The sequence below is a fragment of the Pelophylax lessonae genome (genome assembly GCF_965119305.1).
Source record: "Pelophylax lessonae genome assembly, chromosome: 3".
NCBI lineage: Eukaryota > Metazoa > Chordata > Amphibia > Anura > Ranidae > Pelophylax > Pelophylax lessonae.
In genome coordinates this window covers 540,841,272-540,859,337 of record NC_138770.1, presented here as the reverse complement: position 1 = coordinate 540,859,337, position 18,066 = coordinate 540,841,272, and the positions used below count along the sequence as shown (strand labels likewise).

The following is an 18,066-nucleotide window of genomic DNA, read 5'->3' as shown; positions in this document are numbered from 1 at the left end:
GTGAGACTTCCTTCTTGCCAATAAAGGCAGGGGATTCTTGCTAAGGTGGGTAGATGTGGAAAGTGAGGATCAAGGAGGAGTGTGAGTCTTTTGCTACCAACTTGTCTCATTGAGGTGCTGCTCCCCCTGAGCTTTGTAATGCAGAGTCGTGTGTTTCCTCATGCATATGGTACCCAAATGTATGTTACTTTTACAATGGTTGATATGCTGCAGGCAGAGGCTGCAGACCACAATGGTGCTTTAATAGAGCTTTACACTGCAGAGGACTGGCAGTGTAATGCAACAAAAATTGAAGTGCACACACAGCTGAGAGGTCCAGATAAAACTTTATTCCGATAAAAAGGGACAATCCCAAAAGTAGCTAAAGCGTTTTGGGAGTTCAGGTCAGGGCTTGATTGCAACAGTGTGAATAAACTAGTAGTGAACTGGATCTTTAATGGTATTTTTCTTTTGTGCAAACCAGCTGTTGACAGGGTCTGTGCCAATGTTGCCAACCTTCCAGATTTAAATTTACTGACACGACACCCAAAATTTACTGGCACAGCCAAGTTTTTACTGGCATTTCCAAAAATTACAAAATTGCAATTTTAAGTGAAAATTTCAGTATTTAGGCTTCAAACAAGTACAATATGCAATTAGCAATGTTATTTATGGTAGATAATAAGGCAAAAAACATATTTCTTATTTTATTTTCAATAGTAAGTAAGTAGCTCAGGGACAGGACTCAGGAGGGCAAGACATTTGAATGGTTAGACACACACATGAAATTGGCTCTCACAGTAAAACTGACAGCAGTGTGCAGCAGTAGAGATGATGAAGACACCTCACGGGCATGACTTTTGAGTCCCAGTGACAGTCTCTCTCCATGCCAGGCGCTCCCTTTAGTCCACTCCGGTTCAAAGACTGCTTGCCCTGCTCCCGCCCCTCAGACCCGCACACAAGAATTCTGGCCACTCCACCCGGCTCCCTTGCACCATGACATCACAAGACATGCTTAGGTACCCCCTCTGCCAGACCCACCCCTGCTGGCAACTCCCAAACACACTGTAGCAGGCACTCGGGGATGGTCTCGACCAGCCCGAGTGTCACACCCCATTTTTTACTGGCAACCTTTTCCTTTTACTGGCATTTACTGGCAGGAGAAAAGTGCCCGTTTTTTACTGGCTGCCAGTAAAAATACTGACGGTTGGCAACACTGGTCTGTGCTTGTAACGAAATTGTGAAAAATATCATCAAAGGTCCACTTTATTCATATTGTTGTCAATCAAGCCTTGATAAAGGGGGCTTCAAATTTTGTTGCATTACACTGCAAGCCAAGGAGAATGTGGAGATCCTCAGGGATGTAGAAGCTACCTGTCTTGAAGCCAGATCTTTTGCATCAACATCAATACTTTGGATTACCCTATGGGCCCAATGCTATTTTTCCACTTTTCTCAACTGTGAATAGCAATGGCCTGTACCAGTGGGACAGTGCCATCAAATAAAATAGGACGGGTGCTCCGTCCAGTTCTCTGGAAGCTGCACCTGCCCAAATGCAAACGCTGTTCTGCTTCTCCCTTAGAACTTTTCTCCTACCAGCAATAGGATTTATTTTTAAGATTTTAATATGGCTAATGAGTGTACACATGTTCTGAATATGACACTGGAACAGTAAAATTGATAACAGAGATCCTTGCAGTTTATTACATTTAGAAGTGTTTCTACATGATAATAAAATATACACAATCTTTTCAGTTGTTGATGACTTTTTCTTTAGTGGGCCATGCAGGAAAATGAAAGAAGGTTTTCCACATGCTCCCATGGAACTTCCAGTACTTTAAATGTGCAGAATAAGGTCTGAAACAACAAAGATAAAGTTAGTATTAGCCAGTTGCCTCTTGCCCTGTTTGTTGGCCATAGTGACAAGCTGACAACTATTCTCACTATAGAAAATACACACTTTACTATGGGAAAAGGATGTTGCTATATGTTTCTCGTTTGTGCCAGGGTCACATCAGCAACTAGGGCACCCACTTTCCTAGGCTGAATTTTGAGACCAATAGGGGCATGTTTCCTCTTGCATATGGACCTCTGATCAATCCAATGGCAGTTCACAGTTCCACCTAAAGATATACTGTGAAATAAACCCAAAAGCTTCCAGATGGTCTTCAAGTATCATGTATTAAAGCCAAACAATAACAAAAACATAAAAGGTATAAAGTTATGATTGAAGATAAAGTGAAATATGCAAGCGGTTCCAGCTATCAGTTATATTGTCATAGTGGCTATGATGGAAGATCAATAGCTCTTCACTAGAAAACTCCAGGGCACTGGTGTGTGTGAGCCAGAGGCTGTCAACATCACGCTTAACATGCTTGCCTGGCACACCGCAAGTGATGTGGCAAGCATGCACGTCAGGGTTGCAGTGACGACTCGTTTCAAATGCATGTGCTTTGTTTGTTTAGTAAATGATACTTGGAGACCAGTATATCCTTCAGTGGAATTTTAAACTGCCATTGGATTTTAGAGGCCCTGAGCGCTGTTATTTTTTGTACTTTTGTCTTGTGTGGTCACTGCTCCAAGTGTTCCCTATAGACATGGCCCGCACACCCTCCTGTTTGGTTCGCAGTAGAATTACCGAACAGGGGAAATGTTCTAACCTGAACGGCAAACCCTACTGATGTCTATAGGAGCCAAACAGGAAGCCAAACAGGAAAATTCAAAAGTGCCCATTTTGAAGGCTTATATGCAAGTAATTGACAATAAAAGGGGTATGGGGGCCCAGGCATTGCCTTGAGGAACATGAACTGTATCAATGCAAAAAAATGTTGTAAAAACAATAGTTTTTTCTGGACCAGTAATTTTAATTATGCTTAACTACTTGCCAACTGGGGTACTTTCACCCCCTTCTTGCCTAGGCCAATTTTCAGCTTTCAGGCTGTCACATTTTGAATGACAATTGCGTGGTCATGCAACATTAAACCCAATTTTAATTTTTATAATTTTTTTTCCCACAAATAGAGCTTTCTTTTGGTGGTATTTAATCATTGCTGGGTTTTTTATTTTTTACTAAAAAAAAGAAGAAAGACAGAAAATTTGGGAATTTTTTTTTTCTTAGTTTCTGTCAGTAAATTTTTCTCCTTCACTAATGTGTGCTGATGAGACAACACTGTTTGGCACTGATAGGCTGCATTGATGGGCACTGATGAGTTGGCACTTATGGGCACTGATGAGACGGCACTGAAGGTCACTGATTAGGTGCCACTGATGAGGAGGCATTAACCACTTGGCGACCGCCGCACGACTATATACTGCGGCAGTCAGCCTCTCCTGGGCAAAGTGACGTCACTCGCCCATGAGCCTCTAGGGGGCGACCGCTTGTTCCTTGACATCCCCAAGCGTGTGACTGGCGGCTCCGATGTCCGCTGGCCACTCGCAATCTCCCGCAGGAGAGGGAGAAAGACAGACGGCTGATGTAAACACAGCTGTCTGTCATTCTCCCTTAGATCATCACTGAGGCTATGCGATCCTGCTATGTAGGATCGTATGCCTCTGTGATGATCTAACAAGCCACGCCCCCTGAAAGTTAGAATCACGCCCCTAGGGACACACTTAACCCCTTGATCACCAATAAAGTTAACCCCTTCCCTGCCAGTGTCATTATTACAGTAACAGTGCATATTTTTAGCACTGATTACTGTAGTAATGTCACAGGTACCCCCAAAAGTGTCAAAAATGTCAGTCAAGGGTCCGATCTGTCCGCCGCAATTTCGCAATCAATCAAAATACGCTTATTGTGATTTTTTTTTTACTAAAAATATGTAGCAGAAAACAAATTGGCCTAAAATGTTATAAAATTTAGATTTTTACATTTTTTTTTGCGAATTTTATATAAAAAAATGTGAAACGTATTGTTATTTTTTCAAAATTGTTGCACTTTTTTGTTTATAGCGCAAAAAGTAAAAATTGCACAGGTGATCAAATACCACCAAACGAAAGCTCTGTTTGTGGGAAAAAAAGGATGTCAATTTCATTTGGGTATAGTGTCGCACGACCGCGCAATTGTCCGTTACAGTCACGCAGTGCCGAATCGCAAAATAGAGTCTGGTCTTTGAGCAGCCAAATCCTTCGGGGCTTAAGTAGTTAATATGCCACAGTGATGGGCACTGATAGGTGGCGCTGATATGCGGCACTGATGAGCACCGTCAGGTGGCACTGGTTGACACTGATAGGCGGCACTGGTGGGCACTGATATGTGGCACTGCTGGGCAGCACTAATGAGCATGCACTGATGGGCACTGACTGGCATCACTAATGGCCACTGATTGGTGTCACTGATGTGCACCAGTGGCGGCCCATGCATAGGGGGCACCAGAGCACCGCCCCCCTACCCCCTAAAAAAAAAAAATAAAAAAAAAATAGAAAAAAAAAATGACAAAAAGAACAAATAAAGTTTTGAAAAAAAAAATCGTGTTCGGAGGCCTATGCGCTGGGCCTGGTGGCTATGGGGGGGTGAGGTTTACGGCCCAGAAGAGGCGCCGATTTGCTGCCTTCTGGGGGCGTAACCTGGGCACAGGAAAAAGAGCTGAGCCACCCCCACCTTCGTGATATCCTGGCTGTGATTGGTCCAGTCTCCAGCCTGGACCAATCATCATCCAGGACATTGCTGACTCGCAATGGGGGCGGTGCCGGTGCGTGCGTCAGTCACGGACCGTCACCGCCCGATCTCCTTCCCGCCGCCCGGGAACGGAAGACAGAAGACTGAAGAGGAGGGCGTCCACGGTGCTGTTCGTCTTGGTTCCCGGAATCCCGCCATACTGCCGCCGTCAGAAGGTAAGTGATTGAAGCCGACCTGTGCCATGCCTGTACCATCACCTCTGCTATCACCTGTGCCATGCCTATGCCATCACCTGTGCCATGCCTATACCATCACCTGTGCCATGCCTATACCATCACCTGTGCCATACCTGTGCCATCACCTGTGCCATGCCTATGCCATCACCTGTGCCATCACCTGTGCCATGCCTATACCATCACCTGTGCCATGCCTATGCCATCACCTGTGCCATCACTTGTGCCATGCCTATACCATCACATGTGCCATGCCTATACCATCACCTGTGCCATACCTGTGCCATGCCTGTGCCATGCCTATACCATCACCTGTGCCATGCCTATGCCATCACCTGTGCCATGCCTATACCATCACCTGTGCCATACCTGTGCCCTCACCTGTGCCATGCCTGTGCCATGCCTATACCATCACCTGTGCCATGCCTGTACCATCACCTGTGCCACGCCTATACCATCACCTGTGCCATGCCTGTACCATCACCTGTGCCATACCTGTGCCATGCCTGTACCATCACCTGTGCCATGCCTATACCATCACCTGTGCCATGCCTGTACCATGCCTATACCATCACCTGTGCCATGCCTATACCATCACCTGTGCCATGCCTATATCATCACCTGTGCCATGCCTGTACCATCACCTGTGCCATGCCTGTACCATCACTTGTGCCATGCCTATACCATCACATGTGCCATGCCTGTACCATCACCTGTGCCATGCCTATACCATCACCTGTGCCATGGCTGTACCATGACCTCAAAGTCATGCAATTTTTTTACCGCGTTTTTTGCCGCGAAGCAATACCTATTACATTTTTCTTTTTGCGCCCCCCCAAAAATATTGAGCACCAGCCGCCACTGATGTGCACTGATTGGTGTCACTTATGGGTACTGCTGCGGCTTTACTGTAATCAGGGCACTGATGATCAGTGTCCTGATTACCTGTACTGGTCATCCGTTTGAGGAGCTGCCACTGATTGGCTAACCTCCCCACACACTGTCAGTGTGAAGCGAGGAGAGACTATAAATGGCCCTTCTGCGTTTAATCGTGACCGGCTGTGATTGGACACAGAAAATCACATGGGTAAAGAGCCCCATCATTGCTCTTTACAAAGATCAGAGTAGCGCTTGTGTCCTAGAAACGTGGCACGACCGCAATCGGGGTGCAGCAGAGCGGTTGTTCTAGGGCGCCGTCATATGAACAAGAGCCTAACCACTCTGCCGTCATTTGACGATGGGCGGGTGGGAAGTTGTTAAAGTGCAAAAAATAAAATTCCTCTAACAATAGTGCCTGGGGGGGGGGTCCCCTTAGTCTGCCTGTAAAGTGGCACATCTGAAGAATATCATCTGAAGTATATATAGCACATGCTACAGCAAAACTGACATTTCCAAAGAAAAAAAGTCAAATCCCATTTAAAATGACTCAAGGTTACAATTCCCAGCACCCGGCTATTGAAAAAATAAATAAAAAACTTGCTTGGGGTCCCCCCCAAAATCCAAAACAGACACTTATCTCGGCATGCAGCCTGGTAGGCAAGGAAGGGGGGATGAGGAAGCACCCCTGCTTACTGAATTATACCAGCCTCCCCCTTTCTTGGTCTTCCAGGCTGCATGCTCGGTTAAGAGTCTGGTATGGATTTGAGGGGGGGGGGGGGCCTTTTGGCTTAGCATGGGATCCCACTGCGTTTTTTTTTTCTTTCTCATTGTAGCACCCTCCTAGGTAGGTGCTAGTGAGAGAGTATAGTTTTTGGCTCTGTCTGCCTATCAGAGGAGCTGCAGGCAAATCTATATTGATTGCTGTCTAGCAGAGAGCTGGATCTGTGAGTTAAGTCTGCTCAGTGTGCTCAGTATGTGATTCATTGGGTCTAGAGAGTGTTTCACACTGGTCCAATAGGGAGGCATATTGGACAGTGGGAGGAAACCTGACTAATGGATACAAATGCTTTGATACAGTCCTGGTTATTGGTGAAGACAGGCTGTCTCGGGGAATTCTGGGATACTGTATAAAAGCCAGGAGCACATGTGCTGCGGGGTCTTTGGCTGGTGAGCAGAGTCCCAGAGGGAGGGTGGCAGCTGCCTCCTCCTCTGTAGTGATGGCACATGGTCGCAGGCAGTCAGCCTGGGGACCAGAGGAACAGAACTGAACCCAGAGGATCAGGAGCTGACTGAGTGGGGAGACACTGGAGACCCTAGAAAAACAGTATCGTGAGTACAGGGGATTGTGTCACGGGTCCTGACCTGAGGGGGGCCACCCCAAAAGTAGGAGGGTGTCAGCAGCCCAGAAAGGGGATACTAAGGAGAGTGTCCCGAAGATAAATGTAGTTCATCAAGTCTTCTGGCAAGAGACTTAAAAACCCAAATCTACCTAAGTGGCAAGGTGGATCAGCAGTCTGGCTGCATATTCGAATAGGAGTCCTCGCAACTTGTGAATAGGTAATTTGGAGTATCCCACTATTCCCTTATCCCATCCCTATTTAAAATAAAACACAAAAAACAACTACATACCCCTCGACTGATCATTGATTGAGAAGTAATGTGTTAATTTGTGAATGCCAGTGTTGCTAACGGTAACCCAGGGGGACCCGAGAGTGTATTATCCAGCAGTCCTCATGGGGGCAGTGCTACATCATCATCGGAAACCGAGAACCCCCTTCAAGATCCTGCCCCCCCATGCCCCCCCATGTGAATGAGTATCAGGTACATAGTACCCCTACCAATTCACCAAAAAAAATAAATAAAAACAGTTGACAAATCCTTTATTAAAAAATAAAAACATTTTGTCCATTCATGTAAATTCATCGTCAATCACGTCGACGATGTCCGCCTGCCCAGCATGCACCGGTCCATGATGTTACAAGGGGGCGGGGCCCTCTGATGCTGTTACCAGGTGCTTCCCCCCCACTTTCCTATATAAGAACTATCAAAGCACAGAGGAGGCATTTGGCGGGCAGCCGTCCCAGAAGTTTTTTTTTTTTTTTCGGGTCCTAATTTTATTTTGGTGAATGGGTAGGGGTACTATGTACCTGATACTCTTTCGCATGTGAGGGGGGGGGGGGTAGGACCTTGTCCAATCAGGGTGAAGCTTTGCCCAATCAGGGTGTAGAATGCACTGCGCAAATTTGGGTGTTTGATGAACTGCCAAACAGGCAACTGTTTAGGCCGAACGCTGGCCAAACCGTTTGCCTAACACTAGTCCCCTACAGCAGCTGGGACTGTTTAGTGCCCTTTAATCAACAGTATATAATTGTGGTAATATGGCACTATGGGCTTGCTTTTTAAACTTAAACCTAGATAGGTGCTAGGATTAGGTACATTTAGTTCTGGCTTACGGTATCCAGTGAAGCTGCTGTTTTGTTATTAGGTATATTTAGTTGTGCTTACTGTAATCAGTGTAGCTGTGTTTATTATTTCGGTCTGTTCAGTGTTGCACCAGCTGCCGGTTGGATTCCTCTCTCTACTTTCTGAAGAACTGTGGATCCTTCTAGAACATAGGTGTGGAGCAAGGAAAATGGGCAGCAAGGAAGTTTACTGTCCTCATCTTGTACATTATTCTTTTTGGAGTGCCCCACTTAATTTCCCAACCCTATCCAAGTTACCTCAAAAATAAAAACACCAAAAATAACAACCCTGGACTCCTCATTGAGCCAAAGAGTGACTGTAACTGTATGCCTGGCTGCAGGACAATTACTGGAAAAAAGAATCTGGGCTCCTCCTACTTTGTTTGTGCTACACACAGCAGGGACATAAGGTTTTTATTCCACCCAGTGGCAAAACTACACCTTCTTTCACCTGAGAAAAAGACTCCCTGGCGCCCCCCTACCCCAGCCCAAAGAGAATTTCTCCATCCATACACTCCTCTGCCCAGAGAGGGAAGCATAATAAATATGTAGATAAGCCATAGGATGATAATCTAAATAAAAGTTTTGGTAATAGTGATTTCAAGCCTCACTTATGTAGCGGATTAGGATGGGTGCCACCAGGAAAAATGTGAGCCAAGAAGCTGGTCTTTATTAAGGCCTGCCTTTGTGTGCTCTTCTTCCTTCCTGGCAGCGCCCCTCCCAATCCAATATGGGGGTGTGGCGGCTAGGGTTGCCACCATTTTTTTCAAGCCAATCCCGAACACTTTAGTGGCACATGCCAATTTTTATTTTTTTGCAGTATACACTATAGGATTGGTGCACCAAAGAGAGCAGCAATGTGGCGTGCATAGTGTGGCTTAAAGGGGCATGGTTATATAAAACAAAAGCATTCTTGTACCCATAAAATATACTAAGATTACTAAAACAAATGTCACTGTGAATATATGAACTTGGCCTACCTTATTAGTTGATAGTGTCACTCAGTAAATCAGTGGACAATGTCACTCAGAGCAGTGGACGGTATGTGGACAGTGTCAGTAGGGCAGTGGATAGTGTGTGGGCAGTATCATTTGGGTAGTGGATGGTGCATGGACAGTGTCAATACGGCACTGGACAGTGTCAGTAGGGCAGAGATTGGTGTCAGTAGGGCAGAGATTGGTGTCAGTAGGGCAGTGGATGGTACCAATATAGCAGTAGATGATGTCAATAGAGCAGTGAACTGTGTCAATAGATCAAGATGTCAGAACTAGATGTCAGTAGATCAATAGACGATATATGTAGAGCAATGGACTTTGTCAGTAAAGGAGAGTTTGGTGTCAGTAGGAGAGAGTTTGGAGTCAGTAGGGCAGTGGACGATGTCAGTAAAGCAGTGGATGGTGTCAGTAGGGTGGAGGTTGCCATCAGTAAGGCAGTGGATTCTGTCAGTCACAAGATCTGTGCATTTTATTGGTAGGGCAGTGGACAGTGTAAGTAGTTTTTTATTATTTTTTTTTTACAATCACTTAATTCTTTTTTACTAATTTTTTTTCTATTTTTGTGGAGCCCATTGGGGGATTTGGTGAAATATCGGAGGTCTAAACAGACCCCTTAAGTCTCACTTTTAAGACAGAGAAAGTTATTGAACAGCTGAATGAATTGGGAAGTGTTCTGTGCTGAGCGGTTTCTCGTTCATTCACAAACTGAACCATAGTAAACAAAATGGTTTAATATGTTTCAGTTATTTTTAAACAATAATCAGTACAGATCACTCAAACTTTTCACTCAGAAAAGGAAGGGGCCGGTAATTAACATATTCACCCGCCCACCCTCCACTCTCCATCCTGACACATACAGCCGCAGTCGGCGGGGGAGGTGAGTGGGGGGAGCCAGCAGCACTGGGGTGGGGGGAGGGGAAGGACAGGGGGACCCAGGCAGCAGAGAGGAGAGAAGGGGCTTGGGGGGGGGCTTCTACTAGAACTGACCGCCTTCGGCTGTATTTCCCTCCCCAGCCACTGGATCTGAGCTGAGTGGCAGCAGGAGGAAAACATAGCCAATTGGTTCTACAAAGTGTAGCCCCCACCGCCCCTCCCATCCAGGTCTGACTTCAAGGCAGTGAGGGCTCACAGGGCAGCCGGTGGTGTGAATGCAGCTCAGCGGCTCAGTCCAGCCAGATCCAACCTCCCGAATACCAACTAGTATCAGCACTGCAGACGATTCCCCCCCCCCCCCCCCCCCCTAGTTTTGGCCCTGATTCCACCTATATGTGATACAAAATAACACTATTTACAAAGAAAACATTAACCATTTGTACACTTTTTAAACTCGGGGTTCTCCTAGCAACACTAAAATAAAAAGGAATGAATGGAGAGGGTGAAGGGCTAGTGCTGACCTGAGCAAGGTGTGAGTCTTGCATCAAACTGCATGATTGCATGTCATTTGTGGTGCCTTTCTTGCATTCTGTCTTTCCAATTTCTACATTCAAAGTATAGATTACTCCAGCGACAATCTGCAAAAAACATTATCGACATAGTCATCGCTAAATACTGGATACAATGTTACATTATTACCAGCTTATGAATCAGAACATGGAATTAATAATAACAAAAAAAGCAAAATTAAAATTCCCAAATGTTCCTGCAGTGTTGGTCAGTTTTTCAATGGGCTGCTATCACATAATACCGCACCAAGGTATGGGTAGTGCTGTTCTGCAGCAATTTGTACCTGGAAATTCTTTTGCAATGTCTTTGTCGTGTGCTCTTTCTTATATTGTAATTTATTGTAGTAAACATCATGGGTTCTTAAAAAGAGCCATGTGTGGACAGTGCCTCCTTTAAGTAACATAATAAGTACTCTTTCGGTATGTTATTGCTGCCCTAAATAAATTTCTTGGTCTTTTGTTTTTCAACCTTGGAATGCAGAACAGACACGTTCGAGACCTTCCTCAACTTCTTGTTGCTTCCTTTTTTTTTTTTACACCAGTGACATCTGCTGGATTTAATTGAGTAGTGCAAATCATAGGCCTGCTGCTCCCCTCCCATAAAAGCACTCAATAGAATTCCATCCCATGCACATTCCATTAGTTAATATAGGTAATGCACAAAACATTTATGGTAATCTGTCTGGATTCATGCAAATTATCTTTTTTCCTCTGCATAATTTTCTGGCATGTTTTTATTATAAACTAAAGAAAAAGGAAAAAAAAACTCATTCTTATAAGGTTTCCATGAGGAGCAGCAACACAAATATCAGGGTAATAAATTGAAATACAGTCAGGGCTTTTTTTTCTCAGAAAATAGGTGCAGGAACTCAATCACGACCCCCCAACCCCCCCCCCCCCCCAACACACACACACCCTCCAAACTGCATCAAATATAGGCTGTGGTCAAAATCAAATTGCCCAGGGGTTCCTCCGGTGGGATAAACGTTTTGCAGTCTTTCTAATTCCTCAAATGAAAAGAGAAAGGAAGCTTCCCTGCTAAACTACTGATCGCAGACAGCCTAACCTGTGAGTTACTACCTTCAAAATTCTCAATTGCATTGTATACAGCACCATGGGGTTTCCTTTCTCTTTTTGTTTGAGGAATTAGAAAGCCTGCAAAACGTTTATACCACCGGTGGAACCCCTGGGCATTACCTTTCCTATTCCACGGAGGCTACAAAAAGCAGGTTGTATATAGGGTGCGACACCTAGTGGCCACACTGGTGGATGCAACCCAAGTGTTTTCACTCATTTGGAATTTCTTTCATCTGGGTTGGCTTCCTATTGGAATTTTTTTTTTTTTTGTCCAATAAAAGTTTTATTTTATTCAAATTAAATGAAAAACAATACAGCGATAATCAACATACATCGAATACATAGAAAGTAACACTCTTCTTGGTACATAGAATTAGCATAGGTTTCTAGAACTGAATACAAATGTTGGCGCGGGGGGGGGGGGGGGGGGGAAGAAAGGCAAGAAGAAATACAGTATCAATTTAGACCATCATTAATAAGGTACGACATAGCTCTTCATATGACAGGTTGGATCAAAGATGTTTAAAACTGTATAGCCAATTTGTTTGAGGAGAGATAGCCCCACACATCCCTGGTGTAGGGGGGGGATATCTCCCTGTAAAGATAGAGTTTGAATTCAACGAGGGAAAAAGTATACTACCCCTAAACTATATGCAGATTTCTTGTAAAATGTGTTGTGTTTGTTGTAAGATAATACCGTCTTTAAGTTCTGGGTATTGGTTTGTGGTTCGGAAGTGCAACCAACATGCCCAAGTCAGGTAGAATTTTGTTGGTGTATCTTTGCCAATATTTATGAGTTCCTCCATTTCTGCAATCTTGTTGATTTTTTTAAACCATTCCTTCATTGAGGGAATGTGTTGTGAACCCCAGTGAATAGGAATACACAACTTGGCAGCATTGATCATGTGTAGGGGAAGCGTATTGCAGTATGCAGATATTGGGGTGTCAGAATGGTGTAGTAACAGTTGCGCTGGGGTATAATCTAGAGCCATTGTGGAGACTTTGGTCGTTATTTGATGCACTTGTGCCCAGAATTTTTGGATATGTGGGCAGGACCACCAAATATGCAAAAGGGTACCTTCCTCCCTGGAGCATCTCCAACATTTATCTGAGTTCTCAGAGTTGAATTTATGTAGTAAAGTTGGTGTTCTATACCATTGGTACAGTGTTTTGAAGTTGTTTTCTTGTGTCAAGACGTTAATGGATCCCTTATGTGCAATGCTGAAAATGCGTTCCCAGTCGGATTCTGATAAATCCATACTTAAATCCTTCTCCCATGCGAGATCTATTGGAATTTTTTCTTTATTTTTGTTTGCACAAATACTCTTTTAAGAAGAGTTTTTCTTCATCTATTGATTTGATTTATTTCACTATAAAATGTATTAGTTACAAAGCACAAGTCACCACTGGTTTAATCACGCTGTATAACATTTGTTCTTTTTGGAATAAAATTCACTGTCTCTCTAATTTTCTTTGTTGATTTATTGCACTAGCACTTTGCACTTCATTATTGCACCTTATTCTGAGGTCAAGAAAAACTGGTCATTTCCCAGACCGCAAGTCACTTGTGCACTTTATTTTTGATTTAAGTATTACAACATATTTAAGTATTACCGTTTATTTTGATGCGCTATTTATTTACCTGGTATATTATTCACTTGGCACTTAATCACTTGAAAGGTAGTGCCGTTTCAACCCTTTTGCACTTATTTCACTTTTCAACCCTTAGGGGTTTGGTTGTTGGCAGCTTACACCTTATAATTAATACACACCTTTTACAAACTCCATAGCGCTGGTCACCCCTGTTTATCTCAGAGTTCAGGGGTGTGCTACATGCAGAATTTTGGGGTGCGTTATGTACATAGTGTAGAGTTCAGGAGTGCACTGCATACAGACTGCAGGGTTCAGCCTTCTTCCACAGCTGCATCCTCTATCCACACCTCAATTTCACCCCTCTTCAACTGTGACCTCTGCATACAACCCCACCTCCACTGCCCCATCCTCTCCAACCCTCCTCCTTATCCATCTTCCACATCCATGTCTTACTTTTGTTTCTTTATTAAGCTGAAGCACCCAGCCGGCTTTACAACCTCCCCATACACTGTAGGGGGCTCCACCTCTCTCACTTGCAGGGAGATCATCCAGTAGGGGTGTAGGCATCTGCACTGCACCCCGGGCACCTGCATCTCCCTTGTCCCATCCTGCACTCAGTAGATGTTTAGATGATCAGATTTGTGAGAGCTGTTTGGGAGACAAGCTGTACTTCTGTACTTACAAGTGATAGTGGTGAGCAGGGAGCAAAGGGCCTAAGCCAGAGGTGGTAGAACTGAGTTCCACCAAGTTCCAGCTGAAAAAAAGCCCTGCATACAGTGACACTACATGGGCAATGCTGGAGAAAGCAGATCTTAGAGTCTGGTGTTACCAGACTGGATGTGGTATGCTTCAGTATGCTATAGAAATGTATCAATTGGTTGTAAGAAAAAGATGGTAAGGTACAGATGAGAGGTTATGAGGACAGGTGTTTTTATTGTGGGTACAGGAGGTAATGGTGTGAGCGGACACAACCTGCTAAACATTGTTCAGTAGCAATCTTCCTCTGAATTCCACAGGAAATCTGGCAATTTTTTGAGTCCTCCGAAGCTCTCACTGGTTCTGGCTGACCTCCACTTATTAAATGATATAGAAGTGATGTAGAGGTCAGCAGAGGAAACCAGTAAGAGCTGTGGGGAACCCAGGAGTTTGAGTCTTCTAAATAATACTACTCAATCAAGTAGTGTCTGATCGCTCAAGCAGCAGGAAATGGTAAATTTAACACTGTTCTTTTACAGATATTTGTTTGGTAAGTTTAAATTTAATGACAGGGTCCTATTACCTACTGAAACAATATACAGACTATAACAACACTTCAGCAAAGTACTTAAAAGTTTTGCTGGTTAGTTTAATGACTATGTAACTTTAACAGCAGGTTGGGCATATTCGGGATTGTACCTGGGATTTCGCTGACACGACCTTCATAAGCTTGTATTCATAGTCCCTCTTTGATTGTTGGTTGAACGAATTAACGGCAAATGTGGCAGCTTTCAGAACACCCTGGTCGTTGGGATCAATGTTTTCTGGACCTCCAACAAACTCATCGTTAGCTGCAAAAAGAGAAAACAGAGACACAACTACCATAAGAAACAATCCTGCAGCCATGATGCTTCCCATAGGAGGAGAGAACAAGAAGACAGATGAGAGACCTAGAGGCACTTTTATAGCCAGACACAAACTGGCATACACACAACATCTAAGATTTGATAAGACTAATGTGTTTTTCTTTCTGTGTAGTTAAGATCTGTCTGATTATTAGTTCATTAATGACATATATTCTGACATTATTGGCAGCACATAACAGGAAAAGAACTATGCATTTTATCGCAAGCACATATTAAAGTTCGTATCTACAGTGAAGAATAAATACAGTTTATTAAAATTAAGAAATTCAACAATAGTATTTAATTTAAGTACACAACATCTTTGTTGAACAACTCACTGGATATAATTTTTATTTGGCAAACTACAGTAGAGGTTAAGGAGTGGTACTTTTATTGCACATGTGATATTCTGGCACCATTCCCCTGCCTCAGCATTTTTTGCCAGTTAGGCCTGGTATTTTCAGAGTGCATGGTGCAGGAGTGCACTACATACAGAGTGCAGAGTTGAGGGGTACGCTGCATACAAAGAGCAGGGTTGAGGATTGTACTACATACAGAGCATAGAGTTCAGGAATGCCCTACATACACAGTGCAGAGTTGAGGGGTGCGTTGCATACAAAGTGCAGGGTTAAAGTGTGTGCTGCCTACCCGGTGCAGGGTTGAGGATTACGCCACATACAGAGCATAGACTTTAGGAGTTCCCTACATACAGAGTGTAGGGTTTAAGAGTGCATTACATACAGAGTGCAGGGTTACGAATGTGTGCTACGTACAGAGCGTACAGTTCAGGAGTGCGTTGCATACTGTGCAAGGTTGAAGAGTACACTATGTAGAGAGTGCAGGGTTGAAGAATGAGCTACATGCAGAGTGCAGTGTTGAAGAGTTTACTACATACATAGTGCAGTGTTGAGGGTTGCACTGTGTATAGAGTGAGGTGTTGAGGAGTGTGCTACATAGAGAGTGCATGGTTAAGGATTGCACTACAGAGTGCAGGGATGAGGTGTGCGCTACATACAGAGTTACATAGTTACATATAGTTACATAGTAGGTGAGGTTGAATAAAGACAATAGTCCATCCAGTTCAACCTGTGTAGGTGTGTTTGGCTGTAATCATCTCACATACCCCTGAATGTTCTGTTCCTTGAGATATATGTCTAATAGTCTTTTGAAAGCCACCATACTACCCGCAGAAACCACCTCTTGTGGTAGAGAATTCCACAATCTTGTAGCCCTAACAGTAAAGAACCCCCCACGTTGCCTGAGGTTAAAACGCTTCTCCTCTAATCGCATTGTGTAGAGTGTAGAGTTCAGGAGTGCACTACATGCAGAGTGCAGAGTTGAGGGGTGCGCCACATAAAGAGAGCAGGATTGAGGGGTGCTCTACGTACAGAGTGCAGGGTTGAAGGGTGCACTGTCTACACAGTGCAGGGTTGAGGGGCACACTGTGTACAGGGTGTAGGGTTGAGGGATGCACTGAGTACAGGGTGGAGGGTTGTGCTGTTTACAGAGTGCACAGTTAAGGGGTGTGTTGTGTACAGAGTGCAGGGATGAGGGGTGTGCCGTGTACAGCGTGGAGAGTTGAGGGTGCGCTGTGTACAGGGTGCAAGGTTGAGAGGTGTGCTGTGTAATGCCAAGTTCTCAGCCCAGTACAAAGCTCTCCATAGATTCCAGTACAGAGCTCATCCCCCTACCCCCCTCCCAGTTCCAGAACAGAACTCTCCTCCCACCACAAATCCTGCCCCACCACATAGAAAGCATCAGAGCGTAGGACTGCTGCAGAAGAGCAGCTACAACTTACAGCATGTCCATGCAGACTTTCGATGCAGGTATCAGAAGGAGCTTCCATCGACTGTGTAGATTCCCCTACCCTCCCTCCCCTGCTCATATATAGAGATGTGCAGTGCAGGGAGGGTTTTGGGTGGTCATGGGAGAGGAGCACTGTCACTTGTAAATACTGGAGCAGTGCTTCTGTATTTACAAGTGACAGTAGTAAGCAGCAACCAAGTGACCAGCACCAAAGGTGACGGAATGAAGTTCCCTCAAGTTTCGGCTGAAAAAAAGCCCTGTTTCTATGTGTTCTGGAGAAAACCTAATGATATGTTCATCATGCAATGTAAATGTAGTTCAATGCATTCTCATATTGTGGCCCAACATACAAGACTGCAATCAATATCCAAATTTATGCTAGGTGTACACAAAAACTGTCTTCTGTGGCTCTCCCTTCAAACTTTTGTAGCAGGATTTCCAGCCTTTGTGTTGGATGTGGGTCTGCCAGGGTTACCGCTAGTAACAACAGCACATTTAAGCATGTTCTCCAAGTGTGAGCACTGAGACAAGAAACAGTCCAGCATCTTTTGTTTTTTTTTTGTATTTATTTTAGGAACTTGGATGGGAGAAGGGAATGAGTGGGATACGTCTCTGGCTCGACTATACACAATGTAATGGGACAACTGAGAAAACACCTTTTGACGCTGACTTGATGCCGGCTGAATGCTGGTCAACGCCAGTTCGCGCTTGCTAACACTGACTTGCTGTCTGTGAACTTGAACTGACTTCTGACACTTCCTTGTGACTCAAAAGTCCTTTGTACTGCTCACTTTAGCCTTCCTGGCTGATGTAGCTATTTGTAATCATTGCTGCAACTCTTAACTCTTCAGGGCCCACACGCACTGGCACCCTCTTTCTCTTCAGGGTCTAGACACTGGCACCCCCTTTCTATAACTGCTGCACAGGCTAGCTGGCTCCCGGATCCCTCTGACCTTCCGGAGTGGTCCCCTATCCTAGGCAGACCCCGGGGCAGTTTACAGTACTCACGACGCTTTCCTGCAAACTCCGACCCCCACAGCTCCGCTTGGTCCTCAGCACACTGGATCCCTCTCTGCATCTCAGCTCAACCTTCTGTCCTCTGGGCCAGCCGCCCACGACATCCATTCAACACTGACAGGAGGAGAGACAGCCGTCACCTCCCTCCTGGGACTCTGCTTCCCGCCAAAGACACCCTGTCATGTGCTCCCCTCAGACTTATACCCCCCCCCCCCCAGGATGCATTGCGGCAGAATTTGCCCTCTGGGATGGATACAAGTCCTGGTGTGCTATTGGTCAGGTTTCCTCCACTGTCCAATGAGAGCCCTCATTGGATACAGTGGGGAGACTCCCCAACTCAACAGTCACACCTGAGAACACATGA

The 18,066-nt window shown here is 44.7% G+C and overlaps 1 protein-coding gene across 1 annotated transcript; it reads right to left on the bottom strand.

Moving 5' to 3' along the window:
• Positions 1-1,657: 1,657 nt before the first annotated feature.
• On the bottom strand, positions 1,658-14,916 carry LOC309551774 (cystatin-like). The gene is made up of 3 exons (XM_082252465.1): positions 14,674-14,916; positions 10,561-10,677; positions 1,658-1,836 (listed from the first exon to the last, which is right to left on the bottom strand). The coding sequence occupies exons 1-3, from the start codon at positions 14,890-14,892 to the stop codon at positions 1,753-1,755; spliced, it is 420 nt and encodes a 139-aa protein (XP_082108591.1). The 5' UTR covers positions 14,893-14,916; the 3' UTR covers positions 1,658-1,752.
• Positions 14,917-18,066: the final 3,150 nt, after the last annotated feature.